Below are 26,417 nucleotides of genomic sequence, written 5' to 3'. Positions count from 1 at the left end.
TGTTAAGAAGTCAACCTTCTTATCCTAAAAGTTGAAATAAACACATTTCAGAAAAATTAAAAATTCGAAGCACTTACATAAATCCAATCTAACATCAAGATTAGAAGGGAAGGAATATGTAAGATAGATGACACCAATTCATCACAGTTACTTTCTTCCTCCAGAGTATAATATATTACACATCTTCATAGCGATCCATGTGATTTAGTAGTGTAATCTGAGGATAGCTATACCTTTTTAAATTGCTTTTTTGCTCAAAAGTTGTACACACAAAATGTAATCAAGGAGAGAATAAAATAGTTATGTCTAAGCTCATCTCAATGCCAAAGAGACTTTTTGCAGTTTTCCTCCTTCTATCTCTTCCTTTATATCTTCGAAATATTCTAAATATACAGATGTACTTACGGACATGGTGATGAAACCAGAATGTTCTGAGCAGATTAATTAGTGCCAGGGAGAAAAGAAAGAACAGAAAGTAAATATGGCACCTTGAGTAATGGGAGCATGATCTCCTCCCAAGGAGGAGATCTTTACCTCCTTACCAAGCCCCCATGTCCATCCTTTTGTAAGTTGTGAATATAGAGGTGCCGTTATGTAGAAGATGGTGCTTCCTCCAAAGACCACCCCCATTAGTCAGAAAGAAAGGCAAGGACATCCTCCCTAGTCCTCTCTGTGGAGTTCCAGAAGGTGAAGTAGAGAACTTACTCATATAGCCGAGGATGAGAGTCATCACCATGGTTACCACTGGAGGTAAAAGCCAGTGTCCTGCAGCCAACCAATTCCAACTCCAGTTTGGGACTCAACACAAGCTAAATATGATGCTTGAAAAAACAAATGCACCTAAACACCATCGTGGCCCAAGAGGAAAAAAGCTGATTCCTTTTCCAGACTTGCTGTTGCACACCAGCACAGGATAGTAGCAAAAAGGAGATAAGCTTTTCCCATCTGAAATCTACCGCTATCTTTACAATGTAGTTTTTAAGTTCCTTGCAGTAAATTCCTATGCGATCTATAAGGTTCCTCCCCCAAGATCTGTTCTGAAGCCCGCTGGCAACAGTAATTAGGGACAGAACCAAACCCTGAAATCACTCGTGCATCCATTTTCAACATAAAATAATAAAATACTCTGTATTTGTATATGAAGCAATACTCGTGTTTATTCGGTAGTAGCTAGAGGTAGAAAATCATTGTACCTTCACACGATCCTTGCAGACTGCCCCTGTCTATTCATGGGCCCTTGGTTCAGCTGTGCTAATTAAGGATGACTTGGCTCCCATCCTTCTTCTTGAACGTCTGTGCCACATTCAGGTCCTCAGAGCTTCAAACACAGAATGTTGACCAGGGTCTTAAGAGACAGCAGTAATGCAAGAGTTACTGAAGTTTTGCTCGTAATCATTAAAATATCCCCCATTCAACTTGAGAAGGCAAAGGACCTGGCTGGAGGAAACTATGCATTTAATTAGAAAGGATTTATGGATTCTCATCACTGCCCAATGCACCCAGCACTCTGTTTTATAGAGGACAGACACTCAATAAAGACTTGTGGGTGTTTTTTGTTAAACAATCCTTATTTAAATCTATTCTAAGTATAAAAATAATAAATATTCAATGCAGAATACTTGAAGAACACAGAAAACAGGACTGGACCAGAGTCAATGCTATGTCTGAGCTCTTACCTTGGCTGTGCAGCCTGGGGTAAGCTCTTACCTCTCTTTGCCCTCATTTGTAAACATTACAATTCCCATCTTCCTACTGGATCCGACCTATCTTTAGCTCTGAAGCTTCTGTGAAGTAATGCAAGTAAAAATGTTCTTTAAAAAAAAACAAGGACACTTACAAACAGAAGCATTTGGCACTGTTTCTTACTTGCAAGGCATCAAGATAATACGCCAGAGGTATACATCAAGGGTGTTCTGAGATCTTTTTCTTTTTTTGAAGTTTTCCTCTGCTTGTTGATCTTGCTTTTGACAAGATAAATGAAGAAACACTTCATTGGTTAGGGGGAAAATGATTTCCAAACCCTTAATCTTTCATCTTTACCTATGATGCTCTTCATTATTAGAATCACACTGGTGATTATGATTAATACTATACCAACTCCATGAAATTAATTGTTCAGGGTGAATGTGCTTAGCAATAGCTTTAGTGACCTTAAAACTTTCACTTTTAAAACAATCTGCTACTGGGGGCACCTGGCTGGCTCAGCTGGAGGACTGAGTCGACAATTCTTGACCATGGCATTGTGAGTTCAAGCCCCACACTGGGTGTAGAGATTACTTAAAAATAAAATCCTAAGGGGCACCTAGGTGGCTCAGTCAAAGGTCTGACTCTTGGTTTCAGCTCAAATCATGATCTCACAGTTCATGAGTTTGAGCCCTGCATCGAGCCCCACATCAGGCTCCATGCTGAGAACACAGAGCCTGCTTAGGATTCTCTCCCTCCCTCTTTCTCTGCCCCTCCCCTGTTTGCACTCATTCTCTCTCTCTCTCTCTCTCTCTCTCTCTCTCTCTCTCTCACACACACACACACACACACACACTTAAAAAAATAAAATCCTTAAATACATAAATACATAAATGAAAACAATCTGCTACCTCTATACTTTGTCAGATTTAACTCTTGTAAATTCTTAAAGAAATCCACTCTTAAATATGATGAAAACAAGTGAAATTTTTCCAGTTTTTATTGAACAATAACACACATATCAAAAAATACACATAAGTTAACAACTGAGAGAATTTTTATGAACTGATCACCCCAGTACAATCACTAGGCAGATCAAGAAACAACCCCAACTACATTAAGCAACTCACTTAAAAAGAATCTGATGTTCATCCTCAATGTGTTCTTTACTAAATATTACAAGTCTAGTATATGGAATGTAAAACTTTAGTGTATCCACATTCAATCATGCAAAAGTGTTAATCCCAACAGACACAGAGCAGTTTCTTTGACAAATGTGAAAGGGCTGTTGGTATCAATGGGGAAGAGTGACCTCTCATCTAATCCAACCATTAGATTCCCCTGCTGTTGTTGATCAAAATATTTAAGTAATTCTGATTCCTTGACACCGAAACAACCTCTTCCAAGCACACTGCAAATTTTTCATACTGTGATGAGGCAGTTAAGTTAGAGAATTCCAACCAAGGTAGAAAAACAATACCAGAGTGATTAAAACAGTCATGACACTACACTGATAACTCACTTGCCTTTTCTGTTTCCCATGAAAACTAAACACAAAGGCCTATATTTTGTCAAGGTGGAGAGTTAAAAGCTTGGGTGTGTAAATCTTCACTATTTCTCTCAACCCATTTTGACGTGGATGTGCATGGAGGCCTCATAGCACAGCTCTTTCGTGGAACTGTCCTGAGGAATGAGACGAATCTTCCTACCAAACTGAGCTGCTGCTCGTGGAGCCGTGAGGCAGAGGAGAGGATTCAGGCTGCAGGTATCTCTGCGCATGATTGTGTGTCCTGGCTCTGAAGCCCCCTCACAGATGGCCTGCCCTTCTATGACAGGACAGAGTGCTCTACCCCTGGGAACTTGAGGCACCCAGGATGCTCCACCTCAGCTGGACAGCCCCAGAAACGTGTCTGGACATCCACGCTTTACTGGGACTTACATTTCCTACTGGTGTGGGTGCTGGCACGTAGGGCTGTGATGAGGCCACTCATGGGAGACGGGGCTGAATGAATGACCTTAACGCAGCTGTGAGATAGAGTGCTCAAATACCATTCATGTCTCAGCGGGACTCAAGGTGTCCCCGAAATAAGTTTAACTCTCCAAAGTGACTGCAAAATAAAGTGAATTCTTCAGTCCCAGGAGCCCTTCCTAAGCCACATTTGCATTTATCCTACTTGTCATCTTAACTCTCCTTAACGCTCCTGGCTCTTTTAATGCAGAGTGTTTGTACTGCTCTGGGCACACTGCCACCATTGGTATACGGTCATGAGGAGAGTAAAAATGAGCTTTGACTTCACAGCATTTATAGTCTAATAGAAGAGGAAAATTAATTAAATAATCTACAAAAATATCTTGGTCTTTTGCCTGACCACACCTTGTCTCTTACATCACTTCTTCCCATTCATTTTTAATTCCTACTCCTTCTCCGTGGCCCATGGAAATCTCTTTATCCATGGCACAAGCTGTCTGTGGCCAGTCCCGATCAGCCCTTAATAACCTGATTCTTCTCAGCCCCATGCATTGTTGACCATAAGCATCACCAAATAATCTAAATCCATGCCACCAGTGAGCTCATAGCACAAGGAAAGACATCCATAACTGACCACAGCCCTCGTTCCGCTGAGCCAAAAAGTAGCTTCAAGATCTCATCAAATACAAAAGATCAGGCAGCCACCACCAACCGACTGGAGTGATTCTTTGAAAGAAACATAACATCATCCTCAGTCCGTTCCTTTACCTAGGCAATTACTACTCACCTCTACTTTCTGCTGTCTTTGTATCCTCCTGTGTGCATATTGTCTCCACAACTGCACCATAAATGACTTAACTGAGAGGGACCATACCTTATGTTACTTTTAACAACTCTAATTCGGCACGTGTTTGTTGAGCACGGACTGTGGGGACACCCTGTTGCTGGTACTACAGGAAATACAGAGATGAATGAGACACAGTCGCTCCTGACAACAACCTCCAATTTTTTTGAGGGATAAAAAGTTCACAAATGTCTACAGTTTGAGGCAGAGTAAAATGAAGGGCCTAAGAAAAGGCCGGAAGTCTAGAGAAGCCACGGGTGAGATCCAGCTGGAAGCCCAGGAGAGGTTTCTTAGAGAAGGTGGCATCTCAGGTGGACCCTAATGACTGGAGAAGGAGGAAAGAGGAAGCAGTGTGTCATTCTCCCGACATAAAGAAGGACGTACACAAAGCCAAGGAAAGAGGAAAGCTTAGAATCCTTCCAGTATTCTCAGAGTACTCCCAGAGTACTTAGCATGACATCTCATTCACAGAAGGTATGCAACGAGGGCTGGTAAGTAGATACTTTAGGCAGTACCTGGTCAATTACAACAAAAAGGAACCAAAGAGCCTGTGAGCACCTCACATGCACACACACCCACACACACGCTCCAGGGTAACAGACATTTCCAAAGCGGGGCTCTAGGCTCCACCAGGTTACAGAGATAAGAAGTGAGTAGACCTGGAGTAGATTCCTCTTTCTCGCTGTGTTGGTGCTGCTAACGCACTGTAGCTTTGTTCTTTCAAGATTATGGATCTGAGTAGATTTTTGGCCTCCGGTGTTTCGAAAATTCTACGTGTTCTCTGGATGCTGATAAATGGTATATGGAAAGGAGTTTTGTACTCAGGTTAACTTGAGACACAGTGAGATAAGCGAGGTTTAACACTGTCTTTTTCATCATGATTATCCGAGAGGAAGAGGGAGAATATGATCATTTTGTAAATGCATATGGCCACAGTATCTTTAATTTAAAAATGGAGACTCTCATGGTATTAAGTATTCCATAGAACACTTTAGGATTTCATAAGTTAGATGCAATTATAAAGGAAATATAGAAAATTAAATCCAGTTTTGTCTAAATGATGGAGACCGAGGCCTCAGCCAGTAAATGTCTTGTAGGTGTTCCATGTATCTAATCCTTTTTCTCCCCACCCTCCATTTTACCACATCTTTTCCCACCCTACGCACTGGGGATAATAAAAGCTCACATGTATTGAGCCTTCACTTTGTGCCAGGCCCTGTTTTAACTGCTGTAACCCTCACAGTAATCTTCGGCATTATTATCTTATATTTTATAAGTGAGGTGACATAATGCACGGAGAAATTGAGGAACTTTCCCGTGGTCACCTGTATCGTAAATGGTAAACCAATATACAAGTCCGGGTGGAGCTCAGGCTCCTAACCACCATGTTAGTATCTACCCCAGGAGGTGAGAAAGTGGGAAGGAGATCTAGCTACCTCAGGAGGTGAGAAAGGGGGAGGGATATCACATGAGGACCCTTGGTTCTCTCTTTTCCCCATTGCTCATGATGGGTTAGTCTGCCAGTGCTTCCCTCCCCCATCTACCCCTCCACCCCTTCCCCCACCCGGTGTTCAGAGAAATGGAATCCAATTATCCCTCACACAGCACCTGCTGGTTCTGATTAAGACCATCTGAGTCTGGCCACGTGGCCCTCTGTGTCCTTACTCTAGAATGTACTCCTTCCCAAATATCTCATCCAGCACCCCACCTTGACGAGAGAAACCACAAGTTTCAGGAGGAAGCAGATCAGACGGCCCTAGCAATTACTGCAGGCCGATGGAGTGACAGAAATCAACAGGCATCGCTTGAATTTCACTGAAATTTCACTGAGAGTGGCTGGGGGAGCGCCACTCTCTCTCAGCTGAGATTCCTTTAAATTTCCTTCCAAGCCTCCAAATGAAGGTCACTCCTGTGCCCTTCCACCCTCCACAGTCTGTCTCGTTTCCACCAGTCCCCCCCAAAGACAGAAAACAGACAAGTGCCTCTGGCCTCCGCCCTCACCCCGTGTCCTCACACACCGCCTCACAGTCACCCCCGATTCCCACTCACAACCTTTTCTTGCGTCTCCTTTCTCTCCTCTCTCATCACGGATTCCTCTCTCCTCTCCTCTCTGCCTCCCACTGCCGAGTGACAAATCCCTCTTAAAATAACACTGGTGACTCACCCAGCAGATACCGTGTTCCATTTCTGGATGCCTTTGTTTCCCCAAGGGGCACAGAGAATCTCACAGATACTCAGTCTTATTTTTAACCTCACCCTTGTCAAAAGGTGGCCTGTCAAAAGGGAATAAAAATCTCGTTGGGGCTTTTGTCTGAATGACTTGAGCACTGAGGCTGATACAGGCCTTTCGCTCTCCCAGGCCTCATCCTTCTCAGCCCCTTCTCCTCGGTGCTGTTTGACTTCAGGGTCTATTAGTAACCTCGCCAGAGAGGAGGCTGAAGCCATTCTCATCCCCTGTGCTCTTTCTTAACCAGTCATGCAAGCGGAAAGCCTCAGAGCAGCCTTACTTCCTCCAGCCGGCTCAGCCCGCACCCCCAGCGGACAACCAAGCCGTGCTGGTCCCCGCCTTGGGGCTCTGACTCATTCCCACCGCTGCGACCTCATCCGGGCCACCACTTCTCCTGCCCGGCCGTACACAGTGGTCACCTCGCCATTCCCGGCCACCGCCAACAGTCTGCTGCGCTCCGCCACGTTAGTATTCCCAGCCTCAATCTGATCACCCTGCCCCCTCCCGGGGGTGCTCCGTCCGCACACCTCCCCTTTTCCAGGGCTTCTCAGTCTAGCCTCAGCCACCTTGCCTTTATGGCCCCTGCGTCCCCGCCCGGCAGTCCCAGACGAGACATTCCTGGGTTCTCGGGCCTTCGGGCTTTCACACACGGGGCCCCCGGGGAAGGAGCACCTGCCTGCAGCTTCTCTTCCCAGAAAGCTCCTTCTCGGGTGTAAGGGTGCAACTTTTATATCACCTCTTCTGCAGAGCTTTTCCGAGCCTCCCTGGGGCACTTTGAACGCTTCTCTCTTCTGCATGCCTATTGCTTGCTACGATAACCGCTGGCGTAGAGATACATAGAATGTAGTTTATATTCCACTGACTGGAAGCCTGTGATGTCTCGGGCACTATGCCAGGCACCAGATAGGGAGAGATCAAACTCACAGTCCCTACCTCTACTACAAAGACGGGAAATAAAGAAAAGTGGTTGACGTTCCAGAGTGATACGAGCAAGAATAGAGCTAAAGCCGGGGCCTGGGTGGGCACGTGAGGGGCCGTCACCTAGGGTTGGGGACATCACAAAACTCTGAGAGGAGATGAGCGCTGAGCTGGAATGCTGGGAATACCCAAGTGGGAATGGCTCTGGAGACTGCACTTTCTCCGCATGAGGTCGTGGGCTCTGAAACAGTGGACGAGGTCCTGTGTCCCTTGGACCACGCAAGTGCTCCACAAGTTCGCAGGGCACTGAAAAATCAGAAAAGGTTTGGGCCGCGGATCTCTGAAACCCCCACCGATACCAGGTTTACTGCTTCTCAGCCCAGCCTCCCCCTCCCTCTTGGTGGTTGACTAATCCTGGTCCCACAGACCTAATCCTAGCCAATAAATAACGCAAACAATAAGATGACTCCACAAATGCAGTTTTTCCCCATCCCGGCCCTGGCTCCCCACAGCTCGGGAATCGAGGACCCAACTGGCTGGCCTGAGGCATCTGGCATGACAGCTGAGCCACCCTTCAGAGTCAGGCGATCACGCGTCACTGACGTGCACCCTGGCTAAGCAGAAAAGGCCCAAGAAGAAAAGGGAAAAGGTGCCACATCAGGCCAGGCCAAGTTCAGAGAGTCACCGGGTTCCAGAACCACCTCCCAGCTGGCTTCCCAGCCGCCATCTCACTCTCTGCACTTCGATTTCTACCTCGAAGCCAGTGTCATTTCATTTCCCACAGCCTTTCACACGTAGTGCGCTCCCCTTGTTCCGGCTGAAGGCCCCGGTGCCATCTCTGTCTCTCTGCCTCACTTTTGCCCCCACCCAGATTATTCTCTAACCTTCTCTTTTTCCCTCAGTCTTATGAAACCCTGTGCGCTTCCTTAACCCATCTCTCTCAGCTGCACGCATTTGGCAGGCTGCCCGTTCCTTTGGCCTGGAATGCCCTGAAACCCTCTGGGTAACGGTCTCATCCTTCGGTCTCAGGTTAAAGGCTACTTTCCAGGAGAAGCCCGACCTGCCCCCATCCACGTGCGGAAGCCTGGGCAGCCTGGCGCCTGCGTGTCACTGCCCCGCTCTGCTCTCCCTCTCATCACCCATGTGGCACGCTGGTGACCTTGTCCCTTGTGCTGGGTAAGCTCCCCGCAGGTAAGGGCTGTGTCTCGTTTCCCCTCTGTGTCCCGGTGCCCGGAAAAGCATCCAGACTGCGTGCACCAGGCACACGTAAGCATCTGCTGGATGAGTAGACGAAAGAATCCTCGAGAAAGAGGAAGAGGGCACATTTTACCACAGTGTAAGGTCTGGGAGAGCAGGGACTCTGCTCTGCTCCCTGCTGCACTTCAGTGTCTGGCACAGAGTGGACCCCCAATAAGTATTTACTGAATGAATGAACCAGCTCATTCGTTGGGTCTCTTCATGGTTCTGTATCTGTGGTTTGGCCTTCAGGGGACTGGCTCCCGAGGACGGGAAGGTAGCCTGACCTAGCGATCACCAGCTTGAACTTGGACCACACCTCCAGGGGCTCAGATCTGAACTGTATCCCTCACAATCTTCATGTGTTAGCTGTTTTGTCTTTAATTGAGTTTGGTTATGAGATTAAACGCCTTAACAGTTGTAAAGCGACAAACTAGAACTAGTGACATAATAAAAACTATTTAAGTATTTGCTATAGAAAACAGAAAAATATTAACACATGCAAAGTCACGAAGTACTGCCCATAGTTGACAGGACGAGAAATAAACGAGAGGTATATATTGTTTAAAGCTATAAACATAACTAACCAAAGACATCAACATAATCATGCAGCGACAATGGCAGAAACTTGGGGCTAAGTGAGCTAAATTCTCATGGTTCATAGAGGCAGTCACAGATAATGTCCAAAATTGACAATCCAGGAAATAGTGATGTGTACCTCTTGGTAATTTGAAGGTGACTATCAGAAGGACCCTCTGCTAAAAGGTTTGTTCGTGAAGAGGAAGACTAGAAAAGAGAAAGAATAGGGCGGGAGATTGTGGGTTTCCTTAGCAGTCCTTTTATACGATTTAAATTTTGTACTATATATATTGGGGGGCGGAGAGAGAAATCTTCTCCTTAAACTACTTATTTGGATTGAATTAAAATCCAGTTAACCATTAGAGTACAGTTAACAGTCTCAGGTGCTACACAAATGAATTCAAAACAGCTAGTCAAGTAGTTAAAAGTGCTGCACACGGCTTGACTGAAACCCCCTGGCATCACACAGCACCACTTCAGATAATGCGACAAGTTAACAAGATGCACATACCTACATTCTTCCACACATCATATTATCTCATGAAAACGTGTAGGGTCTGGGAGACATTGGGGAAATGCACATACATAGCTCATTCAAGAATCTGTTTCTTCCCTCTTCTGTGACTTTGCCTTGTGTCACCCCTCACAAAGCAAGTATTTTATCCTTAGTGTTTATTTCTTCAAGACCAGCTTTCAAAATGATCGTGGGCAAATAGAAGAGGGAAAGGATTTGCTGGGAATAAGCTTTCTGGTGGTTTCCATTCTGGCTCCCTAGCTGGATGACCAGAAGTGAGCTGATTGCAACCAGCTGCCCTTGGTTACTCTCTGAAAGTATTTGATATTGTTGAGGTCCCCCTGAGGACTAGACAGTAGTAAGTACTCTCTCTTCCCTTCAAACAATCAAGCACAGTAAGTTCTTACTATTTAGAGTCAGAACTAGATATATGCATCATCAGCTACTGGAATAGTATAGCCATGAATCAAATTGGCAATTTAATGAAACCATAAGAGAGTATGAGTCTGGGATATTGAGTGACTAGATGAACATTTAATTAAGACTTTACTGCAAGCATGGTCACATTCAAGAAATGTTCCAGGTTGACAGTGTTTGAAGTGTTTAATAGCTCAGTGGCAGACACGCATGCCTAGAACGATACCTAAAGTAGAGACAGATGTCACAGAAAGGCAGCACTGCCCATTTCGAAGAGCATTGACTGTTATTTGAATAAAGTATCTTTTCACCAAACGTCTAACCTTTGACACCTTGACAAAGAACCGACAAGTTCCGTGTTTGTGCTCTTTCATGGGAGACCAAAAGAAACAGAGAGAGATAAGAGAATTTGCCAGGGATCAAGCATGAGCGAAGCCGCTTTTTGAGTAGTGGACTCTTGGGACGGAAATGCAATGACAGTGGGCTTATTTTCTCTCTCATTCCTTAAATAGAATTCTATTAGGAAAACAAGTTGAGGTAGATCTTAAATTGTATCCATTGTCACCGTTGTTACTTGTGACACACGTGTGGAGAACCGCTGCAAGCTGGAACCTAAGAATGAGGAATATAGCTTTCATCTCTGATAAACACTGGCCAAAATCTCTCCCATCATGCATACCATCAAAGGGAGGTACAGCTAGGACAGAGATAGAACGTACGTGATGTATTTGCTTCCCCAAAACGTAGTGAATAGGCTTTGAGACTCTTCAGAATAATAAATATTTATTTATTAAAGCATCTAAATGAATATGAAAGACATAAAAAATAAAATTACAAGAAAGTAAGTTGGCTCGTGCAGCACTTTTATAAAAAGTGAATATAATCTAATTAGTCCCTGAGTTTATAAAGGGAAATGAGCTGGCTGGCTAGTAAGGGGAGAAGGTGTCAGAAGGCCACTATGTGCTCAGGGTCACAGCTGAATTGGTGAACTGTTGAGCTCTTGTTGGCTTGGTCTGTTTCATGTTTCTTCTGGTGGACTTGTCCACGTTTTCTACTGCCTTTTTCACCCAGTCGGCTTGTGGATCCGCACAGACTTTAAGGCCACGTCTGGTAATAAATCTGCAATACAAGGAAAAGATCGAGTCAGTCACATCCTCACAGCCTTGGGACCAGGAGTTAAGATCAGACCAGATAGTAGAGATTTTGTGCAGAAATTATTCTCAAAACTGTGAGACCATAGATGGAAACCTTTCTTCTGCAATCCACGTTAACACAGAAGAGAAATACATGGTCATCCTAATTCTCAGACTCTTTTTTCCATCCAATTACCAAATGTTGCAACTAAACTGGACATTTCAGATCATCTTGTTCAATTATTGCCTCTATCTTCGTATTCAAAGCTAAACACACCCATCTTGTTTTGGGGACAAAGGTGACTTCTTTCTTTAATTTCTTTGGGTAAAATTGCAATTATGTGTTGGGAGGAGCTGCTATTCTGAAAATGAGATTCTGGAAAGCGAATGGTACCCTGTAGGCTAATTTGTCACACATTTCCTGAAGATACAGTAACTGCTAAATCATGGTGCTCAATTTTAGCACACCATAAGGAAAGGGAAGGGAGGAAAAGGGGAGGGAAGGGAAGGATGGGTGTGGTGGGGGAAGGGAGGGGAAGGGAAGCATCTCAGGCCAGTGTAGCCATATGGTCAAATCCTAACCCAGACCAGCCGTCTCTAAACCTAATCTTCAGAACTAAGCACAATAGTTATCCGATTCCCAGTCAGATTGTTCTGCAAATTTTTTCCAATAATTGTTATTTGGTGCTCCATAAAGACATGGCTAATATGGAAAAACAAAGAGGCTGTTCGTTCACATGAAGCCTTCCTCTGTGCCAACTTCCTGAGGAGGGCAGCATTTGTATACTGTGTCCCGTGAAGCCCAGCTTTGGGGGGAACAAACTCACATTACTGCTCTCATGGAGCCCTCCCTGATGGTGTAGGTCTTGATGTTTTTAATTGGCAGTTTCTTGGTCGTTAGACTCACACAGATGCTCTTGTCTAGAACTTCACTCCCCACACCTGGTGAAGAAAACCAAGCAGAAACAAAAATAAAACATCATTTCAAAGAGTATGAATGTTACAGTGCTATAAATAAATTAACGAAGAGTGATGTGATAAAGAATTATTGGGGGAAGGCAACATCAAATGTAGGGGAGGCACATGTGTTATTTTAAATGTTCAAATGTGAGATATATAAAGGATGTAATTCACAAATTGTTCATCCTCTATAGGAATACCCCCGAGGGGGATTACACTTCGGCTTAGAGAGCAATCTCACATTGGAGAAGAGGAAATAAATGGGAAGAGGTAATAATATTAAGAGTTTGGTAGAATCTTTTTTTTTAATGTGTATTTATTTTTGAGAGAGGGAGAGAGACAGAGCATGAGCAGGGAAGGGGCCGAGAGAGAGGGAGACACAGACTCCTAAGCAGGCTCCAGGCTCTGAGTTGTCGGCACAGAGCCCGACGTGGGGCTTGAACTCACAAACCATGAGATCGTGACCCGAGCCCAAGTTGGATGCTTAACACACTGAGCCACTCAGGTGCTCCAGGGGTTGGGTAGAGTCTAATCACAGTGTCTAATTGCTGATTTTATCCTAAGCCAAAGACACTGGCATTTGCTTCCCAGGGAAATAGCTGAAAAGCATCTAAAGAAACAGCTGATGATGATCAGGTTTGATCTATAGTGTTGCTGATATCAGAAGGCTTTTTTTAAACATGAACCTAAACACAAGCTGTCTGTCACCCCGGCCCGTCTTCCTCACTCCTTCCTCCCTCCACTCCCGGTATCCGGTCTGCTCATTCCTGGCCCTCCATCTTGGCCAACTGATATTTAATGCTGAACTGCCTGTCAGCCCAGTGAAAGACGGAGATCTTTTCTTCTATTCCTCTCGCTACTTAGGAAACAGCATTTTCCTCTAAGAAGTACCTAACATGCATTCCCAAGACCCAAAGAATTCTAGACTCTAACCCCCCAAACCTTTTTATCCTCAGCAGCGTCTGTGCATGCGTGTTATGGGTGAAGACACCACCCTCACTCACATTGCTGAGCTGAGTCAGGGCACAGATTGCTTTCCCACCGATGTCTGCAGCACCCCTCGCCCCGTCTCTAACGGAGCGTTGCCATCCCCATACCTGGGTTTCTGCCGAAGAGCAAGCCTATCGCCTCAGAAAATGCCAGTCACATTACAACATTGGGCCTGATTTACTAGACTTGCTGTTGTTGGTTTCATCAATATTTATTCTGCCCACAATTTCAGGGAATTCCAGATTTTGCCACCACCTCTACTCATAGATACCATAGGGATCCATGAGCAGGTTCAGATATTCTATTCTAAGTAGTTAGTCTACAAATTAAGAGACTGAAAAGAGAGTTAACTGAAACATTAATTATACTCGAAGGATATTCTCTCTTACTGCCAGAGCCACAAGAAGGAAACTCCAATCAGTTGCGGGGGTAAATGATCCTTTAAGAAGTAAAGATGTGTGAGGACGCCTGGGTGGCTCCGACGGTTAAGCATCCAACTCTTGATTTCAGCTCAGGTCATTATCTCAAGGGTTCATAAGTTCGAGCCACATTGGGCTCCGTGCTGACAGTGCGGAGCCTGCTTGGGATTCTCCCTTTCCCCTCCTCTCCGCCTCTCCCCTGCTTTCTCCCCCTCTCTGTCTCAAAAATAAATCAATAAACTTTTTTTAAAAAGGAAAAGAAAAGTGTAGAACAGTCAGGTGAGGCTTAGTATAGCTAAGTCTCAATTTCCTATGTCTTACAGGATTATCTGAATCTATATAAGGCATTGATCTGTTAGCATTTATCATATGGTCTCTTATAAACTAAAGAAGTTTATCATTAGTGGGAACAACATTCATAGCAGTAATAATAGACTCTCCCTCATACTTTAAGGTAATATTGATTTCCTGGGTATGAAGGCATGAGATCCCATTCATTTTGTCAAACAGAAATTATTGATTTGCTTCAAAACATACACCCTCCAACTCATCCTCGCATTGTGACTAAAATCTCAAAAATTTTGAGAATTCCTCAAGATGCCTATTAAATAGGCGGAAGCTACAAAGCATATATAATTATCACCACCATGCCGTGGCTAACATTAATCAAGAAACTATTACTTGTGAGGAAATCTGATAAGTCATCCTAATTTCTTTTTTACATTTTAATCCCAGGTGAGAGTGCCTGTCATTATATTCAACTTATAAGTAAGTGTAGGTCCAGAGAGGCCAAGAAATATGCCCCAAATCGCCCAATTATGAAAAGCCGGAGCCCAGATTCTAAGCAAGTTCTGTCTGTCTTCAGAATCTATCAAGTCCCCTGAAATCAAAATTATAATTCCCATTTTGCACATGGAGAGGCTGAGGCTTACCCTGGGGAAAGCAGTTTTCTCCGGCCGAAACCTGACCCGGACCCCAGATGTCTGCCCACCTGCCTACATATCTGTCCCCGCTTCACGCAGAAGCTTTGGGCTTACCTTCCACCATGAATTCAGTGAGAAAGCAGATCCCAAGCAGGGCCAGGAAGAGAGGTCTCATGGCTGAGGTCCTGGTGAGCTGTGCAGGCAGAGTGAAGACCGGCTGCTCTTAAACACGTCTTTATTCCTCCGGTGGCCAGCGCACTTCCTGTGGCAGAGGGGGCTTTCGGGGTGGGTGTGGGATCGTGGAAAGTCTTTGCAGTACAGATGCCTTTCTCTTTGAAGAAAGGTTCCTTTACCCCCGCTCGTACTAACCCCACTAACCTTGTGGCCTTTGCCCCACTCCTGTGGTTAAAGTGTCAATGAAACCAAATGTACGCGTAAAAGGAGCGTACTTGTCTCCTCTCCTGCCACCAGCCCGAGTTCACATCTTCCACTGCGGACATGTGCCAAGGCCACGTCCGGGCCGCGGCCCAGGGCGGGACGTGTGAGGAAGCGAGGTGCGTGGCCGTGGTGCTGCTCCCCACCTGGCTCGTGTCACATCCGCCGCGACGAGGCTTCCCCGATGCCACCCGGAGAAAGCGCCTCGGGGGCAAAGGGCTGCCCCTGGCGCTCTGGGCTTCTCGGCCTCTGTTTCTTCTCACTCAAGTGACTCCCATTTCTTTACAGTCCCCCACCCCACCCCACCCCAAACCCCAGGAACCAGGCAAATAAGAGTGTTCGGAGCATGTCTGTGTGCATATGTTTGGTTTATTACAAATTAATATCTACCTTGTAAAATGCTTTTGAGAGACGCCTGGGTGGCTCAGTCGGTTAAGTGTTCGACTTCAGCTCAGGTCATGATCTCACAGTTTGTGGGTTCGAGCCCGACATCAGGCTCTGTGCTGACAGCTCGGAGCCTGGAGCTGCTTCAGATTCTTGTCTCCCTCACTCTCTGCCCCTCCCCTGCTCACATTCTGTGTCTTTATCTCTCAAAAATAAAGAAACATTTAAAAACATAATAAAATAAGATGCTTTTGATAAGTAGTTGTCCTGACATGAACTTTATTTTGAAAAAAAGACAGAAAGAGAAAATTATCTACAAACATATCATCCTGACAGTTTTCATCTTTAACATGTTATTCCAGTAAATCTCTGTCGGTAGACATAGGCTTGCATTCTTGTGACAAAATGCTATTTTAGCATCAGTGTAAATAACCTCCCGTGGTCCTTCATAGTCTTTGTGTTTCTCCTCTGAGTAAATGTACACACACACATTAAACCATTCCTTCTAACATTGTTATATAGATCCTATCTGTAAGCTACGTTTTTATTAATGTATACGGAATTATTTCCCCTTAAGAACCAGGAGTAGGATCGCTTGGCAAAACTGTATGATCAACTTCTAGTTCTTGCTACATGTCACCATATCGTCTTCCCCAAATGTAGCCTCCACTTGCAGACCGCTAGCAGGGTTCAAGTGTGCCCGTGGCACCTTCCTGCCACTCCATTTGCTGTCATTTTGTCTGGTTTTGTTTACACAGGTGTCTATAAAATGTGTGTATTAAGTATGCGTGTAGCTAAAAGGTTCGCCACTGCTGTTAGGGATAGGAGAGTAATGGTCTTATTCAACACGTGTGTAGCTAAAAGGCTTTGCCTATATTTTATAGGCAAATATAGACTCCTATATTTCCATGAAAACTGCAGGCTAACCTCTAAGAGATTAATGGCATTTAATTTTCCAGCCAGACTTTGCTCTGGACTGCAGAATGGCCTTTTAGGGGGCGCCTGGGTGGCTTAGTCAGTTAAGCGTCCGACTTTCGCTTAGGTCATGATCTCGCGGTTCATGGGTTCGAGCCCCGTGTCGGGCTCCGTGCTGACTGCCAGCTCGGTGCCTGGAGCCTGTTTCAGAGTCTGTGACTCCCTCTCTCTCTGACCCTCCCCTGCTCACACTGTCTCTCTCTCTCTCTCTCCTAGAAATAAATGAAACATTAAAAAAAAAAAAAAAAAAAGAATGGCCTTTTAGTTGTCTCGACCTTGCTAACCCATCAGCCCTTAATATCTGAACACATCTTCCCACTCAAAATGCTTTTCCTCCTATTCCCCCCTGACATGGAAAACGATGCTATTTTCTATCCAGTTCCCAAACACAGAACCTGGGGTCATCTAAGACTCATTGCTACCCACTCACATGTCGCCCTCAGCCAAGTTGTACTAAGTATACGGTCTAGGCAGCTTCTCTTCCCACACCGCTCTAGGCAAGGCCTCGTCATCCCTCGTCAGAACCACTGCGGCAGAGCTTCGGGCTTCCCAGGGTCAGGTCTCCTCCCCTTCCAATCTATTCTCACAACACTGCCAGACTAATCGTTGTAATGCCATCGCCACTGAGAAGCTCTTTGCTAATATCCATTGCCTGCAGACTTTATTTCAACTCTCTTCTTGTCACATACAAGGTTGTTCAAGATCTTTTCCTTTTAGATTCACTGTCTACCCATCACACACACACGTTCCCAAAGCCCCTCGCTTCAACAAATGTGTGTGCGCTCAACCAAATACACCGTCTTCTCTTACACCCCCAGCACGTCACTTCTTTTACCCAGAATGCCCATCCCAACTCTGTACTTGTCAACTGCTCCTCCTCCGACATGGTTTCCTGAATTCTCTAGATAAAACTGAGTTGTGCCATCCTCGGTGCTCCGTTGGAGCTTTGTCTCCACGACTCTTCTTATTTTATTGCCTGGCTCAATTCTGTTCCTGCATCTCCCACTAGATGGCAGGCGCCTGGAGAGTGGGGAACCTGATTTAGTGGTCCCTGGGTCCCTGGCACTAATGCAATGTCTGCTACGTAGTCGTGGGCTCACCAAATAGTTTTTGAATAAATGAATTCTTTTTAAAAGGCCAAAAGGAGTGTGATGGTACAGTAAGTGAAGGGTGACCATTTTGTGCCTGTGATTTTCTCTTATGTTTTCGATCAAATAGACAATTTGACCAATGGCTCAATTTTTCTTTAGCATATTAAAATGTAATTTCTTAAACTCTCAGAATGAATTATTCACTTCCAGTTTTTCAAAGGGTGACTACAGTCTCTGGTGGGGAAGAATTAGGGGACAAAGAAATAGAAACCTAGGACAAAACAGGTCTGATCTGCTAGTAGGCGAATGCACAGACACTAATTGCTGGGCCACCTGTATGTCTTTGGAAAAGTGTCTAGTCAGCTTATTTTTAATTGGATTCTTTCATTTTTTGCTAATGAGTGAGTCATATGAGTTCTTTATATATTTTTGATAGTAACCCCTTATTGGATAGATGGCTTGCAATCTATTGTTGATTGGTTTTTTTATTGTGCAGATGGTTTTGAGTTTGACAGAGTCCCAACTATTTATTTTGTTGCTTGTGCTGTTGGTGTCATAGCTGAAAAATCACTGCCAAGAGCAATTTCAAGAAATTTTTCTCCTATGTTTTGGTTCTAGGTACAACATTTAGATCTTTAATCCGTTATGAGTGAAATTTTACAAGTGGTTTGGGATAGAGACCCAGTTCTACTATTTTACATGTGAGTATCCAGTTTTCTCGGCACCATTTATTGAAGAGACTGTCCTTTCCCCACTGAGTAGTCTTGGCTCACTTACCAAATACTAATTGATTGTAGAAGTATGGGTTTGTCTCTGGGCTCTTGATCCTGTTCCATTGGACTATATGACTGCTTTTTGGCCAATATCATACTGTTTTGATTACTGTAGAATTGGAATATAGGTTGAAATTAGGAAGCGTGATGCCTCCAATTTTGTTCTTCCTTCTCAGAATTGCTCTGGCTACTAAGGATCTTTACTGATCCCACATGAACTTTAGGATTGTTTCTCTTTTTTATTTCTGTGAAAAAAAGCCATTGGAATTTTGATATGGATTATATAAGCTATCAAAGGCTTTGGATAGTATGGATGTTTTAACAATAATAATTCTTCCAGTCCATGAGCACAGGATATCTTCAATTTTTAAAAAATTTTTTAATCTTTATTTCTTTTTGAGAGAGAGAGAAAGAGAGACAGACAGACATGAGCAAGTGAGGAAAGACAGAGAGGGAGACATAGAATCCAAAGCAGCTCCAGGCTTTAAGCTGTCAGCACACAGCCTGATGCAGGGCTCGAAATCATGAACCACGAGCTCATGACCTGAGTTGAAGTTGGATGTTTAACCAACTGAGCCACCCAGGCACCCCTCTTTATTTTTTAAATTTAGACCCACCTTAATTAACAGATAGCGTAATAATGGTTTCAGAAGTAGAATTTAGTGATTCATCACTTACAAATAACACCCAGTGCTCATCCGAACATTAAATGCCCTCCTTAATGTCTAACGCCCAGTTAGCCCATCCCCCCACCCAACACCCTCCAATAACCCTCAGTTTGTTCTCTGTATTTAAGTGTCTCTTATGGTTTGCCTCCCTCTCTGTTTTTATCTTATTTTTCTTTCCCTTCCTCTATGTTCATCTGTTGTGTTTCTTAAATTCCACATATGAGTAAAATCATATGATAGTTCTCTTTCTCTGACTGACTTATTTTGCTTAGCATAATACATTCTAGTTCCATCCATGTTGTTGTAAATGGCAAGATTTCATTCTTTTTAATTGTCAAGTAATATTCAATTGTGTATTTATACTACATCTTCTTTATTCATTCATCCGTGGATGTACATTTGGACTATTGACATAATTTGGCTATTACTGATACTGCTGCTAAAAACATTGGGGTGCGTTTGCCCCTCGAGTCAACATCTTTGTATCCTTTGGATAAATACCTAGTAGTGCACGGGTGACCTGGGCGGCTTAGTCAGTTAAGCATCCAACTTTGGCTCAGGTTATGTTCTCCTGGTTCATGAGTTCCAGTCATGTGTTGGGCCATGTGGTGACAGCTCAGAGCCTGATGCCTGTTTCATATTCTGTGCCTCCCTCTTTCTTTGCCTCTTCCCTACTTGCACTCCATCTCTCTCTCTCTTTTAAAAATATAAACATTTTAAAATTTTTTAAAAAATACCTAGTAGTGCAATTGCTGGGTCATAAGATAGTTCTACTTTTAATTTTTTGAGGAACCTCCATACTGATTTCCAGAGTGACTGCACCAGTTTTCATTCCCACCAGCAGTGCAAAGTGTCCCCTTTTCTCCGCATCCTCACCAACATGTGTTGTTTCCTGAGTTGTTCATTTTAGCCATTCCGAAAGGTGTGAGGTGGTATCTCATTTCTTTTCCCTGATGATGAATGATGTTGAGCATCTTTTCATGTGTATGTCAGTCATCTGGATGTCTTCTTTGGAAAAGCGTCTGTTCATGTCTTCTGCCCATTTCTTCATTGGATTTTTTTTTTTTTTTTGGGTGTTGAGTTTGATAAATTCTTTATAGATTTTGGATACTAACCCTTTATCTGATATGTCATTTGCAAAAATCTCCCGTTCTGTCTGTTGCCTTTTAGTTTTGTTGATTGTTTCCTTTGCTGTGCAGAAGCTTTTTATCTTGATGATCCCAGTAGTTCATTTTTGCTTTTGTTTCCCTTGCCTCTAGTGATGTGTCTAAAGAAATTTCCGTGGCCACAGGTCAAAGAGATTTTTGCCTGTTTTCTCCTCTAGGATTTTGATGGCTTCCTGCCTTACATTTAGGTCTTTCATCCATTTTGAGTTTATTTTTGTGTATGGTGTGAGAAAATAGTCCAGGCTCATTCTTCTGTATGTCACACTGTCCAGTATTCCCAACACCATTTGCTGAAGAGACTGTCTTTTTTTCCATTGGATATTCTCTACTGCTTTGTCAAAGATTAGTTGGCCATACATTTGTGTGTTCATTTCTGGGTTCTCTATTCTGTTCCATCGATCTATGTGTCTGTTTTTGTGCTAGTACCACACTGTCTTGATGATTACAGCTTTGTTATTCAGCTTAAAATCCAGAATTGTGATGCCTCCAGGTTTGGTTTTCTTTTCAACATTACTGTGGCTGTTCAGGGTCTTTTATGGTTTCATAAAATTTTAGAATTGTTTGTTCTAGCTTGGTAAAGAATGCTGATGTTATTTTGATAGGGATTGCATTGAATGTGTAGATTGTTTTGGGTAGTATCAACATTTTAGCAATATTTGTTCTTCTGATCATGAGCATGAAATGTTTCTCCATTTCTTTGTGTCTTCAAATTATTTCATAAACTTTCTGTAGTTTTCAGCATACAGATCTTTTATTTCTTTGGTTAGGTTTATCCTTAGGTATTTTAGGGTTTTTGGTGCAATTGTAAATGGGATCAATTTCTTGATTTCTCTTTCTGCTGTTTCATTATTGGTGTATAGAAATGCAACCAATTTCTGTACATTGATTTTATATCCTGTGACTTTGCTGAATTCACATATCAGTTCTAGCAGTTTTTTCATGGAGTCTTTTGGGTTTTCCACGTAGAATATCATGTAGTCTGTGAAGAGTGAAAGTTTGACTACTTCCTTGCCAATTTAGATGCCTTTTATTTCTTTCTGTTTTCTGTTTGCTGAGGATAGGACTTCCAACACTATGTTGAACAACAGTGGTGAGAGTGGATATCCCTGTTGTGACCTTACAGGGAAAGATCTCAGTTTTTCCCCATTGAAGATGACATTAGCTGTGGGTCTTTCATGTATGGCCTTTAAGATCTTGAGGCATGTTCCATATATCCCTAGTTTCTTCAGAGTTTTTATCAAGAAAGGATGCTGTATTTTGTCAGATGATTTTTCTGCATCTATTGAGAGGATCAGTGATTCTTTTCCTTTCTTTATTAATGTGATGTATCATGTTGATTGATTTGTGGATATAGAACCATCCCTGTATCCCAGGAATAAATCCGACATGATTGTGGTGAACAATTCTTTTAATGTATTGTTCGATTTGGCTTGCTAGTATCTTGTTGAGAATTTTTGCATCCATGTTCATCAGGGAAATTGGTCTGTACTTCTCCTTTTTAGTGTGTGTGGTCTCTGTCTGGTTTTGGAATCAAGGTAATGCTAGCCTCATAGAATGAGTTTGGAAGTTTTCCTTCCGTTATATTTTTTAAATATTTTATTTATTTCTGAGAGAGAGCAAGAGAGAGAGAGCGAGAGCGAGAGAGAGAGAGAGAGAGAGAGGTAGCATGAACAGGGGAGGGTCAGAGAGAGAGGACGACACAGAATCTGAAACAGGCTCCAGGCTCTGAGCTAGCTGTCAGCACAGAGCCCGACGCGGGGCTCGAACCCACGAACCGTGAGACATGACCTGAGCTGAAGTCGGACGCTTAAATGACTGATCCACCCAGGCGCCCCTCATTATATTTTTTGGAATAGCTTCAAAAGAAGAGGAATTACTCTTCTTTAAATGTTTGGTAAAATTCCCCTGGAAAGCTATTCAGTCCTGGACCCTTGTTTGTTTGGAGATTTTTGATTACTGATTCAATTTCTTTACTGGTTATGGATCTGTTCAAATATTCTATTTCTTCCTGTTCCAATTTTGGTATTTATATGTTTCTAGGAATTTGTCCGTTTTTTCCAGATTGCCCAATTTGTTGACATATAATTGCTCATAATATTCTCTTATTGTTGTTTATATTTCTGCAGTGTTGATTACTATCTCTCCTCTTTCATTCATGATTTTATTCATTTGGATCCTTTCCTTTTTATTTTTGATAAATCTGACTAGGGGGTTATCAATTTTGTTAATTCTTTTAGAGACCAGCACCTGGTTTCATTGATCTGTTCTGTTTTGTGTGTGTGTGTGTGTGTGTGTGTGTGTGTGTGTGTGTTTTAAATCATTGACTTATGCTCTAATCTTGTTATTTGCCTCCTTCTGCTGGTTTTGGGATTTATTTGCTATTGTTTTTCCAGACAAGTTTGGGTTGTGTATTTGAGACATTTCTTCCTTCTTAGGAAGGCCTGGATTGCTGTATACTTCCCTCTTATGACCTCCTTTACTGAATCCAAGAGATTTTGGACTCTCATGTTCTCATTTTCACTGACTGCATGAACTTCTTAATTTCTTGGTTAAGCCATCCATTCTTTAGTAGGATGTTCTTTAAGCTACAAGTATTCATAGTCTTTCCAAATTTCTTCCTGTGGTTGATTTCAAGTTTCATAATGTTGTGGCCTGAAAATATGCATGGTATGTTATCGATCTTTTTGTATTTGTTGAGGGCTCATTTGTGACCCTGTATGTGATCCATTCTGGAGAATGTTCCATGTGCACTGGAGAAGAATGTGTATTCTGCTGCTTTAGGATGAAATGTTCTGAATATATCTGTTAAATCCATCCAGTCCAGTATGTCATTCAAAACCATTGTTTCCTTGTTGATTTTCTGCTTGGATGACCTATCCATTGCTGTAAGTGGGGTATTAAAGTCCTCTATTCTATGGTATTATTCTCAATGAGTTTCTTTATGTTTGTGATTAATTGATTTATATATCTGGGTTTTTCAAGTTGGGGGCATAAGTATTTACAATTGTTAGGCGTTGGTGCATATACCCCTTAATTATGATATAATGCCCTTCTTCATTATTACATCATGATATAATGCCCTTCTTGTTACAGTCTTTGTTTAAAAATCTAGTTTGTCTAAGTATTGCTACTTCAGCTTTCTTTTGATGTCCATTAGCATGTAGATGGTTCTCCATCCCATTACTTTCAATCTACTGGTGTCTTTAGGTCTAAAATGAGTCTCCATAAGCAGAATATAGATGGGTCTTGGGGTTTTTTTTATCCATTTTTATATCTTATGTCTTTTGATTGGAGCATTTAGACCATTTACATTTAAAGTGATTATTGAAAGATATGAATTTAGTGCCATTGTGCTGTCTGTAGAGTTGGTGTTTCTGCTGATGTTCCCTGATCCTTCCTAGTCTTTGTTGCTTTTGGTCTTTTTTGTTTTGTTTTGTTTTGTTTTTTCTCCATTCAAAGAGTTTCTGTTAGGGGCGCCTGGGTGGCTTAGTCGGTTAAGCGTCCGACTTTCGCTTAGGTCATGATCTCGCGGTTCGTGGGTTCGAGCCCCGCGTCGGGTTCTGTGCTGACTGCCAGCTCAGAGCCTGGAGCCTGTTTCAGTCTGTGACTCCCTCTCTCTCTCTGTGACCCTCCCCTGCTCACGCTGTCTCTCTCTCTCTCTCTCTCCTAGAAATAAATAAAACATTAAAAAAAAAAAAAAAAAACAAAGAGTTTCTGTTAAAATGTCTTGCAGGGCTGGTTTAGTGGTCACAAANTTTACAAATAGTTTATTGTCAAGTTGGTTTCCATTATAACACCCAGTGTTCATCCCCACAAGTGCCCTCCTCCATGCCCATTCCCCCTCCCCCCCACACCCATCAGTCCTCAGTTTGTTCTCAGCATTCAAGAGTCTCTCATGGTTTGCCTCTCTCCCTCTCCCCTTCTATTGTGAATGACAGCCTTGATGGATAAAGAATTTTTAGCTGCATATTTTCCTGATTCAACACGTTGAATATATCCTGCCACTCCCTTCTGGCCTGTCGAGTTTCTATGGACAGGTCTCTGAACCATATCTGTCTTCCCTAGTAGGTTAAGAACTTTTTTTCCTTTGCTGCTGTCATAATTCTTTCCTTGCCTGTATATTTTATGAACTTGACTGTGATATGCCTTAGTGATGGTCAGTTTTTGTTGAATCTAATGGAACTTCTTTGTACTTTTCTTGGATTTTGATGTCTATGTCTTTCCCCAGATTAGGAATGTTCTCGGCTATAATTTTCTCACATAAACCTTCTCCTCCTTTTTCTCTCTCTTCATCTTATAGGACTCCTATGATTCAAATGGGATTCCTTTTCAATAAGTCACTGAATTCTTTAAGTCTTGTATCATGATCTTTTGCCTTTTTTTCCCTCTTTTTTTTTTTTACTTCATTATTTTCCATAATTGTATCTTCTATCTCACTGATTTGCTGCTCTGCTTCATCCAGCCTTGCAATAATTATATCTATTAAAGATTGCATCTCAGTTATAGCATTTTTAATTTCAGCCTGACCAGATTTTAATTCTTTTAAATGCAGGAAGAGATTCTCTGGTGTCTTCTATGCTTTACAACCCCAGCTAGTATTCTTATAATCTTGATTTAAATTCTAGTTCAGACATCTTACTAATATTTGTGTTCATTAAATCCCTGGCCATCATTTCTTCCAGTTATGTCTTTAGGGGTGAATTCCTCTGTCTTGTCATTTTAGAGGAAGAAAAACTTAATAAAATAAAAAATTAAAATTAAAAACAAAACAAATCAAAAAATAAAATAAAGGAACCTAGATGTGTTTCAGTCTGCTAGATGGGAGAAATTTGATAGAATAGAGAAAAAAGAGAAAGGGGGAAAAAAGTTTTAAAAATTTTAAAAATAAAAACATTTTTAAATAATAAAATAGAATAAAATAAATAAAATGAAATAGAATTTAAAAAGAAAAAAGGAAAAAGAATTTGCTCTTGTAACTCTGATCTTTATTATGTTCTTCATTCTGCTAACTTTAAACTTAGTTTGCTCTTCGTTTTCTAGTTACCTGAAGTGTGTAAAGTTAGGTTGTTTAAGATCTTTTTTTCTAATATAAATGTTTATCACTATAAACTTCCCTTTTAGAACCACTTTTCCTGAAACTCTTAAGTTTTATGATTCCATTTTCAGTTGTTTCAAGATATTTTTATTTTGCCTTTGATTTCTTCTTTGACCCATTGTTTGTTCAGAAGTTTGTTGTTTAATTTCCACATATTTTTAAATTTTCCAGTTTTCTTCCTGTTAATAATTTCTAATTTCATACTACTGTAGTCAGAAGAGATATTTGGTATGATTTCCATCTTTCTAAATATGCCAAAACTTGTGCTGTGACCTATTATATGACCTATCCTGAGGAATGATCTGTGCGTGCTTGAGAAGAATGTGTATTCTGCTGCTATTGGATAGAATCATCTGTATACGTCTCTTAGGTCCATTTGGTCTAAATAGTAGTTCAAGTCCAATGGTTCCTTGTTGATTTTCTGTCTCAATATTCTATCCATTGCTGAAAGTGGAGTATTGAAATCTCCTGCTATTATTGTATTATTGGTTCTTTCTCCCTGCAGATCTCTTACCATTATTTGATATAAATATATTTTATATATATAGGTGCTCCAATGTGTGTTAATCACTTAACTCTAGTGTAAATGTTAAAGGACAAAAGTATTAACAATAAATATTGCTACTATAATTTGCTAATGGATACACAATATAAAACAGAGACAAGCTGTATCATAAAAATAAAATGTGGAGGTTGGGTAATAAAAATATAGAGTTTTATTATGCAATTGAAGTTAAGTTGTTATCAGCTTACAATATACTGTTATATCTGTAAGATGTTTTATGCAAGCCACATGGTAACCACAAAACAGAAACCTATAGCAGATACACAAAAGATAAAGAGATAGGAATCAAAGAATACCACTACCAAAAGTCTAACTCACAAATAAATACAGAGAGGAAGAAAGAAACAAGAGAACTACAAAACAACGAGAAAAAAAAAAAGATGTCATTAGTAAGTTCTACCTGTCAATAATTTCTTAAATATAAATGGATTAAATTCTCCAATCAAAAGGCAT

At 42.1% G+C, this 26,417-nt stretch overlaps 1 protein-coding gene across 1 annotated transcript; it reads right to left on the bottom strand.

Annotated features, from left to right (window-relative positions):
• Positions 1 to 11,192: 11,192 nt before the first annotated feature.
• XCL1 (X-C motif chemokine ligand 1) lies at positions 11,193 to 15,005 on the bottom strand. Its single transcript, XM_039241907.1, has 3 exons — positions 14,927 to 15,005; positions 12,348 to 12,462; positions 11,193 to 11,506 (listed from the first exon to the last, which is right to left on the bottom strand). The coding sequence occupies exons 1-3, from the start codon at positions 14,985 to 14,987 to the stop codon at positions 11,344 to 11,346; spliced, it is 339 nt and encodes a 112-aa protein (XP_039097838.1). The 5' UTR covers positions 14,988 to 15,005; the 3' UTR covers positions 11,193 to 11,343.
• Between the last annotated feature and the right edge of the window lie 11,412 nt (positions 15,006 to 26,417).

The sequence above is a fragment of the Hyaena hyaena genome, unplaced genomic scaffold (assembly GCF_003009895.1).
Source record: "Hyaena hyaena isolate Hyena2069 unplaced genomic scaffold, ASM300989v1 scaffold_201, whole genome shotgun sequence".
Taxonomy (NCBI): domain Eukaryota; kingdom Metazoa; phylum Chordata; class Mammalia; order Carnivora; family Hyaenidae; genus Hyaena; species Hyaena hyaena.
The sequence above is the reverse complement of the archived record's forward strand: the minus strand, read 5'-3'. Positions and strand labels throughout refer to the sequence as shown.